This window comes from Mobula hypostoma, chromosome 1 (genome assembly GCF_963921235.1).
Source record: "Mobula hypostoma chromosome 1, sMobHyp1.1, whole genome shotgun sequence".
NCBI classification, from domain to species: Eukaryota; Metazoa; Chordata; class Chondrichthyes; order Myliobatiformes; family Myliobatidae; genus Mobula; species Mobula hypostoma.
In genome coordinates this window covers 198,791,795-198,812,570 of record NC_086097.1, presented here as the reverse complement: position 1 = coordinate 198,812,570, position 20,776 = coordinate 198,791,795, and the positions used below count along the sequence as shown (strand labels likewise).

Sequence of the window (20,776 nt, the reverse complement as noted above, 5' to 3'; positions counted from 1 at the left end):
CATCATGCACGCAGCACACTGAATCAGCCTAGAGGTCATTTCCTCACCACTTCTCCCCCTCTCCAACGGTGGCGTAGTCTCCTCTCTCAGCCTCCTCGCCAAAGACTCGCACTTTTCTCACAAGGCACTTCCCTCAACAAGGCCGCTCCCTTAGAGCAAACCTTGCTTATATTAGCTGATAATTTGAGTAATTAGCTTCAGCTGCCGCACCTCCACCGACCTTGAAGGTCTGTGTTGCTGGCTGCTCACAACCGGCTTTTTCATCAACTGCTCCTTCTCAGCCAATCCCTGCACTTACTCCTTCACTGCCGCGCCTCCGCCGACCTTGAAGGTCAACAGTATCCAAAACGGTATACTTATTATTGATGAGAACGGCAACAGGGGTGCTCTGCTCATTCTGTCTATTCCCCTTCCCTCTCCTAACAGTCACCCAGCTACCTGCCTCCTGACTTTTAGGGGTGACTGTCTCCCTGAAACTCTTGTCTATTTCTGCCTCTGCCTCATGAATGATCCGAAGTTCATCCAGCTCCAGCTCCCTAACTCGGTTTGTCAGGAGCTGCAGCTGGATGCACCTTTTACAGGTGTAGTCATCAAGGACAATTGTGCTTGCCCTTACTTCCCACATACTGCAAACGGAGCACTCAACTGCCCGAACTGCCGTCTCCATTACCTACTCCTAAATTAATTAGATTAATTAAAGGAACTTACCCAGCCTTCGATGTTGGAATCGATTGTTAAGGATGTGGTTTTGGGGTACTTGGAGGCACATGATAAAATAGTTCATAGTTAGTGTGGAAAACCTTGCTTGACAAATCTGTTGGCTTTCTTTAAAGAAATTACAAGCAGGATAGTCAAAGGAGAATCAGTGAATGTTGTGACTTGGATTTTCAGAAGGCCTTTGACAAGGTGCTGCACACAAGGCTGCTAAATACATAGGAGCCCACAATATTCCAGGAAAGATACTAGCCTGGATAGAGCTGATTGGCAGGAGGCAAAGTGTGGGAATAAAGGGATCTTTTTCAGATTGGCTGCTAGTGACTAGTAGTGTTCCAGAGGGGTCAATGTTGGGACCGCTTCTTTTCACGTTGTACATCATGAAATTAACAGCTTTATGGCCAGGTTTGTCGATGATACGAAGACAGATGTAGGGGAAGGCAGTTTTAAGGAAGCACAGATGCCGCAGAAGGCCTTAGACAGATTAGGAGAATGGGCAAAGAGATGGCAGATGGAATACAGGGTTGGGAAGTGTATGACCATACACTTTGGTAAAAGGAATAAAAGCGTATACTATTTTCTAAACTGGGAAAAAATTTAAAAATCTGAGGTGCGAAAGGGATTTGGCAGTATCGTACAGAATTCCCTAAAGGTTAATTTGTAGATTGAATCAGTGGTGAGGAAGGTGAATGCAATTCATTTCAAGAGGACTAGAATATAAAAGCAAGGATGTCATGCTGAGGCACTGGTGAAGCCTCACTTAAGAGTATTGTGAGCAGTTTTGGGCACCTTGTTTAAGAAAGGATGTGCTGACATTGGAGAGGTTAGAGAGGAGGTTTACGAGAATGATTCCAGGAATGAAAGGGTTATCATATGAGCAATGACTGAAGGCTCTGGGCCTGTATTCAATGGAATTTAGAAAGGGGGGGGTGGAAATCGCAGTGAAACCTATCAAGTATTGTAGGGCCTACAGAGAGTGGATGTGAATAGGATGTTTCCTTTTTGGTTAGTCTAGGATCAGATGTCCATTTACAGCAGGGGTGAGGAGGAATTTCTTTAGCCAGAGGGTGGTGAATCTGTGGAATTTGTTGCTGTGGAGGCCGGATCACTGGGTGCATTTAATGGCGAGGTTGTTAGGCTCTTGATTAGTCAAGGCATGAAAGATTATGGAGAGAAGATAGGATAGTGGGGTTGAGAGGGAAATAGTTCAGCCACGATGAAATTGTGGAACAGACTTGATGGGCTAAAATGCCCTAATTCTGCTCCTATATGTTATAATCATTTTAAAACCACATGCACTAGAAATTCCTAGGCATAATTTGCTTCAAATGAAAAGTTGTTAAGGGATGAAAGGGAAAGGAGCCATTTGCTCTCCATTCTTGCCCTTGTCATGATTGAAATTGGGTGATTATACTGATTGCACGTGGGGTAGGGCAGGTTTTTTGGAGATCCCTCTGAAATTCAGGGTACATATAATGTTGGGCACATGGCCAAGTGGTTAAGGCATTCGTCTAGTGATTTGAAGGTCGCTAGTTCGAGCCTCAGCTGTGGCAGTGTGTTTGTGTCCTTGAGCAAGGCACTTAATCACACATTGCTCTACTGTCTGTGCGAGGAGTGGCGTCCCACACAGACTTCCAATCTGTGCCTTGTAAGGCATGAAAATGCCCGATGCAGGCCTCTCATGGTCTGAGTCGACGTTCCCTCCCTCCCTCCCTTCCTTCCCCCGCATTATATATGCACAGTTTTTCGAAGAGCAGCATGAAAAAGGGAATAATAAATCCAACGGTTCAATAAATTTAGTTCAAGAGCTGAGACTTTGAATCTACTAAGTTCCCAGGCTGCATTCCCACTTCTAGATTATACAATCTCAGTTACAAACATGACAGGGAGATGCAAACATCTCCAGCACCTCTCTGCTGTGATGATGCGGAGTAATTGCTGGTTCCAGTTCACATTAGTTATTCAGCAGCTGCTGCTGGGTGTACACCTACAGATCATGGGAGAGGACAGGACTATAATTCACTCACCAAGTAGCATGCTGATGTTCACTGAATTGCTGGGAGCTTGAATGCCACAGAACCTCATTAACAATCAAACATCAATATATATTGGAGAGAGGGAGAAACACCTCACCATAAAACTATGCTCTAGCCACTCTTCACATCTCTGTATACCTCTATCAGTTCCCCCTTCAAGTCCCTTCTGTTTCAAGGAAAACAATACCAGTCTATTCAGTTTTCCTCAGCCAAAGTGGCAACAATGTGCTACATCTTCTCTAGTATAATCATGTGCTTCCTATAGTGTGGCAATCAAAAGTATACACTAAACCAGCTCGGGTCCAATGAATATTTTATGAAGCTCTACCATGATCTCAATGCTCTTAAATTCTTGAACAATTAGCTGTATATTGTCCTCACCATCTTATCAACCTGTGCTGCCATCTTTAGCGATCCAAGGCCTTGAACATAAAGATCCCTTCATTGCTTCATAGAGCCCTACTGTTCATGGTGTATATCCTGTGCTCACTAAACCTCCCTAAATGCATCACCTCACAGTTACTGGGATTAAAGTCCACCCGCCATTACCGAATTTACCAGCATAACAATTTAGTTCTGTAAGCTATGATTATTTCTCACAATCAAAAATACTATCAATTTTTGATTCGCCTGCAAAGTCAGTCAACATACCTGCTACATTAATATCCAGATCATTAATGTACGTCTTGAATTGAGACTTCTGATTTCCAAAAGCAGGATTATTTTCCTTTTGTACGATTGTTTTTTCAGGAATTCTTCACTTAAAAATCAGCCTTTACCCCAATAGGATTAGTTTATTTCTTTTAACTTGTTCTCATTCATCACTTTATATTTCTCATCTCACCTCTGATCAAGTAGTTACAAAAATCTACTTTCTCAGTCCTTGTAAAGATTATCAGCCTGCAACATAAAGCTGTTTCTTTCTCTATGACCTTGCATGTCACTTACAGCACTTACTGTTTTTATTTAAAATACAACTTACCAGTTTCTATCATCAGTCTTTCGCTTGGGATGGATTTCATAGCTTCAAGATTGGATTCTGTTTTTAAAGAACTGTAAAAAATAAAGTTTGTACTTAACTGAAAAATTAAAATTGAAAAGAAAATTTTAATTTTAAACAAGAGAAAGTCTGCAGATGCTAGAAACCCAAAGCAACACACACAAAATGCTGGAGGAACTCTGCTACCTATTCATTTCCACAAATGCTGCCTGACCAGCTGAGTTCTTCCAACATTTTGTGTATGATTCTTGATTTTATTTGGGATGTTTTGAATTATTCAATTCTAACTGCTATGATACCTATAAGGCAAATTCAAACTTTTCTGGATGGTAGAGCTGGGAGAAAATTGCATTCATCTCAAGACAGTTAGTCTTGGACTTCCAAGCCCATGCATTGAAATGTGAAAGTCAGATGCACTACAGGTCAGTTGTCAATGCATCTGACCTCCTGCTCTACCTCTAGATTCATCAAAGTCGAAAAATGAAGTACTGTTTGTTCTCTAGAGGGTCTGGATCAAATCTATTCGATTGATACTCTAGAATTTTTCCATAATATGTCACTTATTTATGATAAATTAGTAACAGTAAAAGGAATTACATCAAAGGAGCAAACTGACAATGACAACAAAAATGAAGGATTCGGCTTCTTTTTAAAAATGTTAACTGACAAAACATTCTTCACAGTCAAATTATTATTTAGTTCTTGCAGATTGTCTCTCAACCAAAAAGGTGCACAAATATGTTTCCTCCTGGAAACGGGAGGGGAGGGAGTTCTGCTTGAAAAGATGGTGAAAGCTGATTTATTGGAAACATTCAAAAGAAAATGGAAAATACTCTATTGGAAAAAGATAACATATATTTATCAGGTCACAGATCTCTCAGTGGGTGAGCATCTGGGAGACAGTGGCCACTGCTCCCTGGCCTTTAGCATTATCATGGAAAAGGATAGAATCAGAGAGGACAAGAACATTTTTAATTGGGGAAGAGCAAATTATGAGGCTATAAGGCTAGAACTTGGTGTGAATTGGGATGATGTTTTTGCAGGGAAATGTACTATGGACATGTGGTCGATGTTTAGGGATCTCTTGCAGGATGTTAGGGATTAATTTGTCCGGTGAGGAAGATAAAACATGGTAGGGTGAAGGAACCATGGGTGACAAGTGAGGTGGAAAATCTAGTCAGGTGGAAGAAGGCAGCATACATGAGGTTTAGGAAGCAAGGATCAGATGGGTCTATTGAGGAATATAGGAGCTTAAGAAGGGGCTGAGGAGAGCAAGAAGGGGGCATGAGAAGGCCTTGGCGAGTAGGGTAAAGGAAAACCCCAAGGCATTCTTCAATTATGTGAAGAACATAAGGATGACAGGAGTGAAGGTAGGACCGATTAGAGATAAAGGTGGGAAGATGTGCCTGGAGGCTGTGGAAGTGAGCGAGGTCCTCAATGAATACTTCTCTTCGGTATTCACTAATGAGAGGGATCTTGATGACGATGACGACAATATGAGTGAGGTTGATGTTTTGGAACATGTTGATATTAAGGGAGAGGAGGTGTTGGAGTTGTTAAAATGCATTAGGACAGATAAGTCCCCGAGGCCTGACGGAATATTCCCCAGGCTGCTCCACGAGGTGAGGGAAGAGATTGCTGAGCCTCTGGCTAGGATCTTTATGTCCTCGTTGTCCACGGGAATGGTACCGGAGGATTGGAGGGAGGCGAATGTTGTCCCCTTGTTCAAAAAAGATAGTAGGGATAGTCCGGGTAACTACAGACCAGTGAGCCTTACGTCTGTGGTGGGAAAGCTGTTGGAAAAGATTCTTCGAGATAGGATCTATGGGCATTTAGAGAATCATGGTCTGATCAGGGACAGTCAGCATGGCTTTGTGAAGGGCAGATTGTGTCTAACAAGCCTGATAGAATTCTTTGAGAAGGTGACCAGGCATATAGATGAGGGTAGTGCAGTGGATGTGATCTATATGGATTTTAGTAAGGCACTTGACATGGTTCCACACGGTAGGCTTACTCAGAAAGTCAGAAGGCATGGAATCCAGGGAAGTTTGGCCAGGTGGATTCAGAATTGGCTTGCCTGCAGAAAGCAGAGGGTCGTGGTGGATGGAGTACATTCAGATTGGAGGGTTGTGACTAGTGGTGTCCCACAAGGATCAGTTCTGGGACCTCAACTTTTCGTGATTTTTATTAACGACCTGTATGTGGGAGTAGAAGGGTGGGTTGGCAAGTTTGTAGATGACACAAAGGTTGGTGGTGCTGTGGATAATGTAGAGGATTGTCAAAGATTGCAGAGAGACATTGACAGGATGCAGAACTGGGCTGAGAAGTGGCAGATGGAGTTCAACCCGGAGAAGTGTGAGGTGGTACACTTTGGAAGGACAAACTACAAGACAGAGTACAAAAAAAATGGCAGGATTGTTGGTAGTGTGGAGGAGCAGAGGGAACTGGGGGTACATGTCCACAGATCCCTGAAAGTTGTCTCACAGGTAGATAGGGTAGTTAAGAAAGCTTATGGGGTGTTAGCTTTCATAAGTCGAGGGATAGAGTTTAAGAGTCGCGAGGTAATGATGTAGCTCCATAAAACTCTGGTTAGCCCACACTTGGAGTACTGTGTCCAGTTCGGGTCACCTCACTATAGGAAGGATGTGGAAGCATTGGAAAGGGTACAGAGGAGATTTACCAGGATGCTGCCTGGTTTAGAGAGTATGCATTATGATCAGAGATTAAGGGAGCTAGGGCTTTATTCTTGGGAGAGAAGGAGGGTGAGAGGAGACATGATAGAGGTATACAAGATATTAAGAGGAATAGACAGAGTGGATAGCCAGCACCTCTTCCCCCAGGGCACCACTGCTCAATACAAGAGGACATGGCTTTAAGGTAAGGGGTGGGAAGTTCAAGGGGGATATTAGAGGAAGGTTTTTTACTCAGAGAATGGTTGGTGTGTGGAATGCACTGCCTGAGTCAGTGGTGGAGGCAGACAAACTAGTGAAATTTAAGAGACTACTAGACAGGTATATGGAGGGATTTAAGGTGGGGGGGATTATATGGGAGGCAGGGTTTAAGGGTCGGCACAACATTGTGGGCTGAAGGGCCTGTACTGTGCTGTACTATTTTCTGTTCTATATTTAGGATAAAGAGGAAGAGATAAAGGTGTTCATGAGACCGTCCAAGAAAGATGAGCAGTCACAGGAGAAAATACTGGAAATCAAATACCTGGACTGAGGTTACGGACCTCTTCTCAAGGTTAAAAGGAATTTAATGATTTTGCTATCTGGTGAAGGTCAGTAGAGACGCCGCAACCCTTGTCTATCTGGATAAGCAATATTACGGTGACCGACACACCACACACACCCCTCATCCACCAAATCTGCAAAATACTCACAAAACTCTTCCCCCTCCTTTATTGTTAAAGGCCCAGCTTCAAAGTAGGTAAATGAGTAAGCACCTGGAAATAACAAAGGGTATATGACCTACATTCCAACCAGTGTCAAGTATCTCGCTGATGGCACTATGCCTGTAAAGGGTGCGAATGAGGGAGCACAGTGAAAGCTCAGGGTTGGCCTCTAATCCAGATAATATCATGATAAATCTCCTGTTTTCCTACACCATAGCTTCCACATTGATCCTATAATGAGGCAACGAGAATTGTATACAATACTTTAGATGTGGCCAAGTCAGTTTTATAAAGGTGCAACATAACTTCCTGACTTTGTAGATGCACTCTTGAAATTAATAGATGTCTGGAGTCATTGCCTTTGAGATCCTTGGCACCCAGATGCACTGATGCTCTGACTGATGGAGGCAAGACTGTGGTTCCTGAAGACTTCAGAGGGGAGTAGTAGGCTCCCTTAGCACAGGCTTCCTTCTCACTTGCTCTCCTCCTTCAGGCTGAACTGGCACGCTGTTGCTGTATTTGGTCCCTGCTTTGAACTTGGTCATTCTACAAAATCAACAGGGCAATCACTAAAGTATGCACTTTCCAGTGATTAGTGTCACTTATGAGGTCAGCACATCATATTTCCACACAACACCTTCCACTGCTGACCTATGGCTAGTTCCCTGGGGTCTTAAGTTGCAACAGACTCAACAAACATGCAGCTGGCTAATAATTCAGAAAACAGTGCAGTTTTAGGTGATGTTTAAGATGTGCTCTCCTGTCTGTATTGCACACTGCATGTTAATAATATAACATGATTCATTCTTCCATTGACAATTGCATGGTGACTGTGTGCTCTCTAAACAGTCTCCAGAGATTGTTAATAGAAGAAATGCTTGAACTATTCTTCCCAATTCAAGCTATTGTTGCTTGTCATTTTTCACTTATGAATTTCAAAGGCAAAGCAATTGTACAGTGCTGAAAATCATACGCATCACATTGAAGTTTTGGTCCAGATATTTTAACTACTGAAGGAATGATTCCTAATTATAAGGATCTACTCAAGACCTTCTAGTCAACTGTGTAATGTTACCTGTAAAATTACCTCTGTGATTATTTTGCTATTAAAAGTCCTAAAATTGTGTACTTTCACTCAAAATTATCCTTAAAGTTGCAATTAATTAATTACAATCCCCAATCTCAATTACAATATTAATGTGTTAAAATTAAACTTTCAGAACTACTGACATCACCAACCCTTGGAACGTATAACTAGGGGCTGAGAAGATTTACTTGATTTTCAGGGCTAGAGAAAACACCAGTTAAAATGAATGAGTAAACTGAGAAAATGATTAAAAGCTGTTTAAACATAAATAATAGAGCACTGGACAGGCTATTCAGCCCATGATGTACCAGTCTTCATGTCAATTTCTACCAGATATTAGTACTGAGTTTGTGCCAATTAGTACTAAAGATTACAGGAGATCAGTGCTGACTATAAATACATTAGGATGTTTAGAAGTCAAGGAGGAGGAAGTATTGGGGCTCCTCAGGAGTATTAAGGTGGACAAGTCCCCAGGGCCTGATGGGATTTACCCCATGTTATTGAAGGAGGCAAGAGATGAATTTGCTGGATTCTTGACCAGTATCTTTGTGTCCACTCTCGCCACAGGTGAGGTCCCAGAGGATTAACGAGTGGTTAATGTACCTCTATTTAAGAAGCGAACAAGGGAAAATCCTGGGAACTATAGACTGGTGAAACTCATGTCAGTTGTAGGGAAACTACTGGAGAAAATTCTTAGGGTCAGGATATATGAGCATTCGGAAACCCACAGCTTAATTAGGGAGAGTCAGCATGGCTTTGTACGGGATAGGTCATATCTTACCAACTTGATTGAGTTTTTTGACAAGGCGATGAGAGAGAGTGATGAGGGGAGGGCAGTGGATGTTGTCTACATGGCTTTTAGTAATCAGAAGATTAAGATGCATGGGGTCTGCGGCGAATTGGTTGTTTGGATGAAGAACCGGTTTGCACATAGAAGACAAAGGGTAGTGATTGAAGAGGCGTATTCGAGCTGGAGGTCTGTAATTAGTGGACTTCCACGGGTATTTGTGTTGGGACCTCTGCTGTTTGTGATGTACATAAATGACCTGGATGAAAATGTAGATAGGTGGGTTGGTAAATTTGCAGAAAATACCAAGATTGGTGGAGATGTGGATAGCATGGAAGACTGACAAAGAATAGAGCACGATATAGATCAGTTGCAGATATGGGCTGAGAAATGGCAGTTGGAATTTAAGCCAGAAAAATGAGGTGTTGCACCTCAGTAGGGCAAACATAAGGAGACAGTCCTTGCAAGGTCTTTAACAGTGTCACTGAGCAGAGAAATCTTGAGATGCAAGTTCGTAGTTCCTTTAAAGTCGATAGAGTGGTTATGAAGGCTTATGGAATGCTTATTATTATTAATCAAGACATTCAGTTCAAAAGTCACGAGGTTGTGTTGCAACTTTATAAAACTCTGCTGAGGCCACATCTGGAGTATTGTATACAGTTCTGGTCACCCCACTATCGGAAGGATGTTGAGGCTTTGGAGAGGGTGCACAAGAGGTTCACCATGATGCTGCCTGGTCTGGAAGGCACGTGCCATCACGAGAGGCTGGATAAACTTGGGTTGTTTAGGGTGCCAAAGGGCTGAGGGGAGATCTGATAGAAGTTTACAAGATTATGAGAGACATAGATAGAGTGGACAGAGAGTATCTGTTTCCCTGGGTTGAAATGTCTAATACCAGAGGGGTACGTTGAAGGTGAGCGGGGATAGATTCAAGGGGAATTTGTGGATACCCGGAATGTGCTGTCTGGTATGGTGGTAGCCACATGGATATAAGGAAGATGAAGGGATATGTTGGTTGTTTGTCCATCATTGATGTCGATGAAGACTTCGACACCATTATGATGGTGTCGAGACTAGCACGTGATTTGGATTTAAGTGAGGGAGAGTTGTGCAGCGTCAGCCTCACTCTCTCTTCCCAATTCCCATCTGGATCCAGTGGCAAGACAGAGTCGAGACGGCTGGAGATGGGACTAGGCACAGTGGATGACTAGGGCATCTTTTGTGTCTTGTCCTGCTCTACACGTTCCACAATGCTTGCAGAGACCGCCTTCTTGACCATTGGACTTTCCACTGGTCTCGTCCGCTCAATCCGCCGGAGTCTGTCTTCCCATGCTGGGATAGACAACTCCCTATCTCACCGAGGGTTTGAGACCCGTCGGCTACCCTCACCTGGTTTAGCCGGCACGTTGAAGCTGTTGCCTGGGGTGTGGCCACTGTCGCATGCAAACAGCTACGGGGAGCCACAGGTGAGAACTGAGTGCAAGGTGGGAACCAACGGTGAACAAACCGCCTTGAAAAGGACGCAGCATCCTTTGTGTATATAGGAGCGTTAGTGTTAGGGTGGTTTTGATTTGCTTTTTAGCTGATTTGGCACATCAGTGTGAGCCAAATGACCTGTCCTGTGCCGTACTGTTCTATGTTCTAAATGTCCTCCTGTTTATCATCTGTACCTTCAATTCTCTTCATATTCATGTGTCTACCTAAAGGCCTCTTATATTCCAAACTGCTTGCTTCCATTACCATCCCACTCTCTGTGTAAAAAGAAAACTTGCCCCTCCTGTCACCATTAACTTTAAAAACATGTCTTCTTCTAGTGTTTCCCTTTTGCCAATCACCTGTCCAGCTCTTGGCTCCATCTCTCCCCCTCCTGTCTTCTCCTATCATTTTGGATCTCCCCCTCCCCCTCCAACTTTCAAATCTCTTACTCAGTCTTCCTTCAGTTAGTCCTGACGAAGGGTCTCGGCCTGAAACGTCGACTGCACCTCTTCCTAGAGATGCTGCCTGGCCCGCTGCGTTCACCAACAACTTTGATGTGTGTTGCTTGAATTTCCAGCATCTGCAGAATTCCTGTTGTTTGGGAAAGATACTGCCTGTTTTCCCTATCCATGCCTCTTAATTTAGAAAAAAAACAGGTATCCCCTTAGCCTCCTACACTCTAGAGAGAATAACCTAAATTTGTCCAAGCTTTCCTTATACTCATATCCTCTAGTCCAAGTAGCATCCTGGTAAACCTCTTCTGTGGGCTGCTCATACTTCCTATAATGGGGCAACCAGCATTGCACGCAATACTCCAAGTATGGTCGGACTATAGTTTTATACAGCCGCAATATGACTACTTTACTCTTTTACTCAATACCCTTACCAATGAAGGCAAGCATTCCATACCTCTTCTTTACTTAAAGTCTTTAGAGCCTGAGAGGAACCATTTAAAGCAAATACACCACCTTGATCAATAATCCCAATGCTTAATGACCTCGTTTCTGATACTACCTCAACTTAAAAGTTTCATTCTTGTTTCAGATCACCTCCATATTTTTCTCCTCCCCATAACTGTTATATACTCCAGCTCTTCATCAGTCATAGCTATCGGTTCTCTTCCAGTTCTGGCACTGTGTATCCTTTATTACTGTCATAACTTTATTTTTAAAGACCAGAGTTCTGGATTGCCTCCATCTCTCTTTTACTCTCCTTTAGATGCTCCTTAAAACAGTCATACCTTTAAACGCTCCTTTGTCTAATCTTTTAAATTCCAGTACTAACATCCCCTACTGTAGTTGTAGACCAAATTTTGTTTGATAATACCGTTGAAGTGTCTTGGGAATATCTGAATTTCCCAAATGGCTTTGTGAATGCCTAGTTTGTCATCTGTGTACATTATAATATACTGTGGAATTATTCTGCCATCTTGTGGACATGGTGTATAACTACAATAGCACCAGGACTAAAGACCAAATACAGTATAATTGATTACATAAGCTGTGCACAAAGAATGCATTTTCAAGAATATTGAAAATATGTTGACAGAGTGCTCTAGAATATCATCAAGATGTACAAGAGAAAAAGAGAAAGCTTCCTTGGACTAAATTTACCAAATTGATGATATATAATCTAGAAAGAGAAGGGTGACATTTTACCTGCAAGAAGCATCCAACCCCATCCCTCTCTCCCAAATCATGCAACATTTGCTTGGAAACAAATAGCCATTCCTTAACTAATAGCCACCACATCAAAATCCTGCAACTCTGTGGACTGTAGTATTTCATCATTTTCTTGAGGTCAGCTCAGGAATGAACCTTGCTGACTCATCCACAGCAAATTAAAATAGATCCTAATCTGCCATATAGAAATTGTTTCCTGAATGTTGTTATGAGTTTACTGTGCTACTTTATAACCTGAGACTGTACTTAAGAGGGTTTATAGATGGCAGATGAGATGCCAACATGAGCTTGAAATCTCAAGGAAGAAAGAACTGAATCAGGACCAGGTGTAGGGGAAAGACAGCAACGAAGCAGTAAACAATGAAAAAGTTTTAAAAGCAGACTGGAAGAGGGTTGAATAATCTATTCATTATGAATTACATCAAATTGTATAGACTGTATGCCTCAAGTTTAGCTACATTATAATTTTCTTTGAACAGGCAAAAGCTGCAGATGCTGAAAATCTGAAACACTCAGCAGATCAGGCAGTACTTGTGGACAAACAGTTAATACTTCAGATTGATGACCTTGTTAGAATTTTTCTACTGCCACAAAAAATGAAGTCCTTTTCATTCATTCTCTATACTACCACAATGGATCAAGAACTGGGATGCAAGACCCTATTATTTTCAATCAATGGATTCTACACTTGCACAACAATACAAATACTATATCTGGAAGCATCTTTTCAGCATCCCACATCTAGATGGTGATTCAAATGATAAGCGGAGCACATGAGATCCCCTAACTACACTGGACAGGAAAATGCTGGGAGGCGTTGAAAGCTTTATCAGCTTGTGCTGCTACAGACGAGATCAAATTTTGATATTTAATTAAATTTATACATTAAGTTTGTTTTCATGTTTTTCATTATTTGGTTAAATGATTCAACTTCTTTTAATTTTGAGTGTTTTTAAAATGCAATTGTTTAATTTAGACATTTAATTTCTAGTGGATTATTCAAAGGAATGAATTCAGAAGTTTCTAAATTGTCAGCTTAGACAGCTGAAAAGACCCGAGGAATGATTTTGCGTGCTGTTAATGTCAAACACTTATTTTTTGCCTGAACTGTATCGGGCTGAGTGTGAGAATGTAGCGTATGCACATGCGGCCGATTTATCATGCAGTGAATTAATTGGGCCTCCAATGTGCGGAGGGCCCTTTCTCCCGGTTTGAAGTTCTACACTATAAGGTGCCCAACATGTACTGTTACTAACATGATTCTGTAAAAACATTTAATCATACAACTCCGTCATCGTTCTTGCTCTGAGTACAGGTAACACTACACATACATCTAACTGACAGCATTATACGTTAGTCCCAGCTACCAGACAGGACATCATTAATTTTGCTCAGGGTAGTTTTGCCATTGATACTGTATATCCAAAAAGGTCAAGTGCAAAGATAATGATATCACACCAGTACCATTGGGGAAGACTGAAATGCAGAATTCTGGGACAGATACTTGAGGACTTCAAAAATAGTGAACTTACCATTCCCTTGTTGACCGCAATCTTTCAGTGCTTTACCCAATTGGCCTACTTTCCTCTGCATTCACTTTCATTGTCTAGCTACACACTTTACAATACAGCTCTCTACTTTTTACCTAAATTTTAATTATATATATTGGTGAAAAACTGACATTTTAGTAAATATTGATGATATTAGTAAGTACTACTGCTTGTCATTTCTCAAAGAATCCATTAGTTTTTGCCCCTTTCAAACCCAAACATAACCTCAGTCAGAATTATGTTCATTGTCTCAAAACAAATTTCTATCAGTCTTCTTCAAAATTACTGCTTATTACATCATCTCCCATCGACCTTTCAACTACAGTAGCCTGGTAAAATGGTTTTCCTCCAGTAAACTGGTTCATTAGCATCTCCAGTGTCATAATCCATTGGCTCTTTCGGCCTTCATGTACATGACTCCAAAATTCACTAGGTCAAATGTCAATTCAAAAATGTTCTTGCTGGAATCTGTTGGAATTGGTTTACAATTTAAATTGCTGTCTTTTTAGTATGATTTTAGATATATGGGGATAATCATTAATATTTAATGATCCAGTTATGAAAATAGCTATAATCACATTGTAGAAATAGAGTAGAGATGTTTATGCTTTGTTTGGTAGAACATACAAATGTCAAAAACTCTGAATTATAGGAATATTAAATTAGACCACAAAAATATTAATATTGAAAACAAAAGAACGATGAATAAAACTGTTTAAAATACAGACCTTTTTAGCTTCTAACAAGATGAGAAAAAATTACAAATATTTACAAGTTCATAGTACCACTCAAATTTACCAGCCATTTATTCCAATATAGAGGCCCATTTCTAGAAAAGCAGCAGCTTCTTCTTTTGTGCCATCAAAAGAATGCACCTAAAATAATTAAGTGAAATTAATAAGTCACTTCTAAAATACACTAACCTCTATTTCCAGGCTTTATCAAGTGGTAATTATTTTCAAGTAGGATAGAGAGCATGCACAAGTGTGAGTGTGTTAGTCTGAATCCGCCCTTATAGATACAGGTAGCACACCAAGATCGCATTACCAGAAGCAAAAATCAAGCTTTGATTAGTTTGCACAGGTTATCAATAAGACCTCCAAGAATGTTTAAAATGAGAAAGCAAGGCAGAAATTACGGACAGTGAGATTAGAAGAAAGAAAAGACAATAAAAGATTAACATTTTGGGAAGTCGAATTTTGGCATAGAATAAATGACAGGGATTTTAGGAGGAATGATGATCAAAAATCTTGGGCTGCATACCTATAGCTCCTCAGTAGAGGAAGCAGGTCATTAGGATGACGAGAAAGGAATTTTCTTCTTTAGAGATTTCAAGGTCTTTATAAGCAAGGGAATTGGGCATTAGAGTTGGATACTATTTTACAGTGTACAAAACACTGGTTAGACCAGGAATGGCAAACCTTTTTAGGAACATGTGCCCAAATAGGCAATAATCAAAAAAAAATCTTGTGCGCAATGGAGAGATTATTATTGATGAATGAGTTAGTAACAATAATCATAGACATTTTAAAAGGAAAAAAAGGTTGAGTCCTGTTGCTTATTCATTGCTTTACTACTCATTGCTTTACTCTGAATTATAGGAATATTAAATCAGTAAAAGTATAAGAGACAGATTGAAATAAATGAAGCATTTTAGAAAACCCGTTCAAAGGTTGTTATTAATCTTTAAAAGAGGCAATAGAAAAATAACATCATTTCTAAATTGTTATTGTACCTCAGAATATAGTGTTGTGAACAAGATAGAATGGAAAAGGTAAACATAACTTAAAAATATCTCACCGATGATCTTAAAACATAGTTTTTCTAATATAAATGTTTATTGTGAAAAAATATTCATGGAGGTGCTAAAGTGCACACAATATTTGCCATTATCATCACTGAAGGGAGAATGAGGCAGTCATAGATGAGAGCTACAGGGAGGTAGTCACACCTAGGCTGTTGGAAGCAGGTCGCTGGGTGACAGTCAGAGGGGGGAAAGCGAAGGTGAGCAGACAGGTAGTGCAGAGCACCCCTGTAGCCATTCCCCTGAATAATGTTTACCATCCTGGATACTGTTGGTGGGGACGACCAACCAGATGTGAGCCACGGTGGCAGGGCCTCCGGCACTGAGTCTGACCCTGTGGTGCAGAAGGGTGGGACGGAGAAGAGGAGAGCTGTCGTCATTGGAGACGCTATAGTCAGGGGGGCAGACAGGAGCTTTTGTGGACGTGAGAAGGACACCTGCATGGTTTGTTGCCTCCCGGGTGCCAGGGTCCGGGATGTCTCTGACCAGGTGCACGACATCCTGGTACGAGAGGGAAAGCAACCAGAAGTCGTGATACATGTTGGGACCAACGGCACAGGCAGGAAGAGGGATGAGGTCCTGAAGTGTGAGTTTCGGGAAGTAGGCAGAAGGCTGAAGAACAGGACCTCAAGGGTGACGTTCTCAGGATTGCTGCCAGTGCTACGTGACAGAGATGGTAAGAATTGGAGGAGATGGCAGTTGAATGCGTGGCTGAGGAGTTGGTGCAGGGAGCAGGGTTTTAGATTTTTAGATCATTGGGATCTCTACTGGGGAAGGTGGGACCTCTACAGATTGGATGGGTTGCACCTGAACTCGAGGGAGAGCAATATCCTTGCAGGTAGGTTTGCTAGCATGGTTCAAGAGGGTTTAAACTAATTTGCGAGGGGGATGGGACCCAGAGCGATAGAGCAGTGAAAGAAGTGCATGGAGTAAAGCCAGATCTAACATACAGAGAGGCTCTGAGGAAAGAGAAGCAGAATAAATGGTGTAAAGACAGTAAGGTAAAAGGGCTGAAATGTGTGTACCTCAATGCAAGAAGCATCAGGAACAAAGGTGATGAACTGAGAGCTTGGATACATACATGGAATTATGATGTAGTGGCCATTACAGAGACTTGGCTGGCACCAGGGCAGGAATGGATTCTCAATATTCCTGGATTTCAGTGCTTTAAAAGGGATAGAGAGGGCGGAAAAAGGGGAGGAGGGGTGGCATTACTGGTCAGGGATACTATTACAGCTACAGAAAAGGTGGGTAATGTAGCAGGATCCTCTTTTGAGTCAATATGGGTGGAAGTCAGGAACAGGAAGGGAGCAGTTACTCTACTGGGGGTATTCTATAGGCCCCCTGGTAGCAGCAGAGATACAGAGGAGCAGATTGGGAGGCAGATTTTGGAAAGATGCAAAAATAACAGGGTTGTTATCATGGGTGACTTTAACTTCCCTAATATTGATTGGCACCTGATTAGTTCCAAGGGTTTAGATGGGGCAGAATTTGTTAAGTGTGTCCAGGATGGATTCCTGTCACAGTATGTGGACAGGCCGACCAGGGGAAATGCCATACTAGATCTAGTACTAGGTAATGAACCGGGTCAGGTCACAGATCTCTCAGTGGGTGAGCATCTGGGGGACAGTGACCACCGCTCCCTGGCCTTTATAATTATCATGGAAAAGGATAGAATCAGAGAGGACAAGAACATTTTTAATTGGGGAAAGGCAAATTATGAGGCTATAAGGCTAGAACTTGGTGTGAATTGGGATGATGTTTTTGCAGGGAAATGTACTATGGACATGTGGTCGATGTTTAGGGATCTCTTGCAGGATGTTAGGGATTAATTTGTCCGGTGAGGAAGATAAAACATGGTAGGGTGAAGGAACCATGGGTGACAAGTGAGGTGGAAAATCTAGTCAGGTGGAAGAAGGCAGCATACATGAGGTTTAAGAAGCAAGGATTAGATGGGTCTATTGAGGAATATAGGGAAGCAAGAAAGGAGCTTAAGACGGGACCGAGAAGAGCAAGAAGGGGGCATGAGAAGGCCTTGGTGAGTAGGGTAAAGGAAAACCCCAAGGCATTCTTCAATTATGTGAAGAAAAAAAGGATGACAAGAGTGAAGGTAGGACCGATTAGAGATAAAGCTGGGAAGATGTGCCTGGAGGCTGTGGAAGTGAGCGAGGTCCTCAATGAATACTTCTCTTCAGTATTCACCAATGAGAGGGAACTTGATGACGCTGAGGACAATATGAGTGAGGTTGATGTTCTGGAGCATGTTGATATTAAGGGAGACGAGGTTTTGGAGTTGTTAAAATACATTAGGACAGATAAGTCCCCAGGTCCTGACGGAATATTCCCCAGGCTGCTCCACGAGGCGAGAGAAGAGATTGCTGAGCCTCTGGCTAGAATCTTTATGTCCGCGTTGTCCACGGGAATGGTACCGGAGGATTGGAGAGAGGCGAATGTTGTTCCCTTGTTCAAAAAAGGTAGTAGGGATAGTCCAGGTAATTATAGACCAGTGAGCCTTACGTCTGTGGTGGGAAAGCTGTTGGAAAAGATTCTTAGAGATAGGATCTATAGGCATTTAGAGAATCATGGTCTGATCAGGGACAGTCAGCATGGCTTTGTGAAGGGCAGATCGTGTCTAACAAGCCTGATAAGAGTTCTTTGAGGAGGTGACCAGGCATATAGATGAGGGTAGTGCAGTGGATGTGATCTATATGGATTTTAGTAAGGCATTTGACAAGGTTCCACACGGTAGGCTTATTCAGAAAGTTAGAAGGCATGGGATCCAGGGAAGTTTGGCCAGGTGGATTCAGAATTGGCTTGTCTGCAGAAGGCAGAGGGTGGTGGTGGAGGGAGTACAGTCAGATTGGAGGATTGTGACTAGTGGTGTCCCACAAGGATCTGTTCTGGGACCTCTACTTTTCGTGATTTTTATTAATGACCTGGATATGGGGGTAGAAGGGTGGGTTGGCAAGTTTGCAGACGACACAAAGGTTGGTGGTGTTGTAGATAGTGTAGAGGATTGTCAAAGATTGCAGAGAGACATTGATAGGATGCAGAAGTGGGTTGAGAAGTGGCAGATGGAGATCAACCTGGAGAAGTGTGAGGTGGTACACTTTGGAAGGACAAACTCCAAGACAGAGTACAAAGTAAATGGCAGGATACTTGGTAGTGTGGAGGAGCAGAGGGATCTGGCGGTACATGTCCACAAATCCCTGAAAGTTGCCTCACAGGTGGATAGGGTAGTTAAGAAAGCTTATGGGGTGTTAGCTTTCATAAGTCGAGGGATAGAGTTTAAGAGTCACGATGTAATGATGCAGCTCTATAAAACTCTGGTTAGGCCACACTTGGAGTACTGTGTCCAGTTCTGGTCACCTCTCTATAGGAAGGATGTGGAAGCATTGGAAAGGGTACAGAGGAGATTTACCAGGATGCTGCCTGGTTTAGAAAGTATGCATTATGAGCAGAGATCAAGGGAGCTAGGGCTTTACTCTTTGGAGAGGAGGAGGATGAGAGGAGACATGATAGAGGTGTACAAGATAATAAGAGGAATAGATAGAGTGGACAGCTAGCGCCTTTTCCCCAGGGCACCACTGCTCAATACAAGAGGACATGGCTTTAAGGTAAGGGGTGGGAAGTTCAAGGGGGATACTAGAGGAAGGTTTTTTACTCAGAGAGTGGTTGGTGCGTGGAATGCACTGCCTGAGTCAGTGGTGGAGGCAGATACACTAGTGAAGTTTAAGAGACTACTAGACAGGTATATGGAGGAATCTAAGGTGGGGGCTTATATGGGAGGCAGGGTTTGAGGGTCGGCACAACATTGTGGGCCGAAGGGCCTGTACTGTGCTGTACTATTCTATGTTCTATGTATATCCATTATTCACTCACAAGCCACAGAAGAAAAAATATACGCAGAGCAAGAGCGATGTCAACTGGTTCAACCATTTACTATCACAATATTGATGTGTACACCTGATCTGTGAGGATTTCAAAATGTATCATCCAACGTCATGTGTTTTCACAACCATCTAGCTGGTGTGAGACATTTCCTCTGAAAACATCTCACTGCTCTCAGGTTGTAAAAAAAATAATTTGCTGCTTTATCTGGTAGTAAAGATGATCATTATGTTTGTTTTTATTATGGGTGGGGTTTAAAGAGTAGAAGGGTAGCAAATTTTTGTGTATGTCAATTTTTGTGCATACCATAGGTTCCTATCCGTTGACAGACTGCACTTGATATATTGTGTACAGTTCTGCCTGCCATGCTGCAAGACTACAAGGATGATGTGATAGCAAAGAGTGGAGAAGCGATCCACCACGATATTGCCTGAAATAGAGGACGATGGTTATAAGAAGAGATTGGATTATCTGGGCTTATTCTCGATGGAACAGAGGAAGCTCAGGGCTGACAGTACAGAGGTTTATAATAATCATATGGGGTAGTCAAAATTTTTTTCCCACAGCTGGAGAGTCTAAAGTTGAAGGGCACAGGTTTAAGGTGAGAGGCAAAATTAAAAAAAAGAAATGAGGGGTCTACTTCCATATGGGATGGTAAATATTTGGAGCAAACCGCCAAAGGAGATGGTGGAGGCAGATATAATCATAATGTTTAAAAGGTATTTCAACAGATACAGGCACGGACAGCGGAGGCAGAGAGTGAGAGTAAAGGCAGCCTTTTCTGTTCGGCTGCCAGTGACTGGTGGTGTTCCTCAGGGGTCAGTATTGGGACCGCTGCTTTTCACATTGTTTGTCAGTTACTTAGATAATGAAATTGATGGCTTTGTGGCAAAGTATGCGGATGATGCAAAGATAGGTGGAGGGACAGATAGTGCTGAGGTAGCAATAGCGGGACTTAGACAAATTGGAAGAGTGGGCAAAATAGTAGCAGATGGTATACAGTGTTGGGAAATATATAATAATGCATTTTGGTAAAAGGAACAATAGTGCATACTATTATCTACAAGGGGAGAAGGTTCAAACTTCAGAGATGCAGAGGGACTTAGGAGTCTTTGTGCAAGACTCCCAGGAAGTTAATTTACAGGTTGAGTCTGTGGTAAAGAAGGCAAATGCAACGTTGGCATTTATTTCAAGGGGAAGGATATAAAAACAAGGGGGAGAAAAGGATAATCCAGAATTGAATGGGGTTAAGACTCAATGGGCCAAATGGCCTAATTCAGCTCCTATGTCTTAAGATCTTACAATGCTGAAGATTTATTAGACACTAGTCAGAGTGCACTTGGAGCATTGTCAAG

At 42.1% G+C, this 20,776-nt stretch overlaps 1 protein-coding gene across 2 annotated transcripts in view; it reads right to left on the bottom strand.

The window, feature by feature from the left end:
- tatdn1 (TatD DNase domain containing 1) overlaps positions 1-20,776 on the bottom strand; it is a 104,858-nt gene that overhangs the window by 33,850 nt on the left and 50,232 nt on the right. For both annotated transcript variants that reach the window (XM_063062914.1, XM_063062923.1), the window contains 2 exons: positions 14,525-14,601; positions 3,733-3,803 (listed from right to left, as the gene is read on the bottom strand). In XM_063062914.1, coding sequence (XP_062918984.1) covers positions 3,733-3,803; positions 14,525-14,601 — 148 coding nt within the window. The remainder of the gene's footprint in view (positions 1-3,732; positions 3,804-14,524; positions 14,602-20,776) is intronic.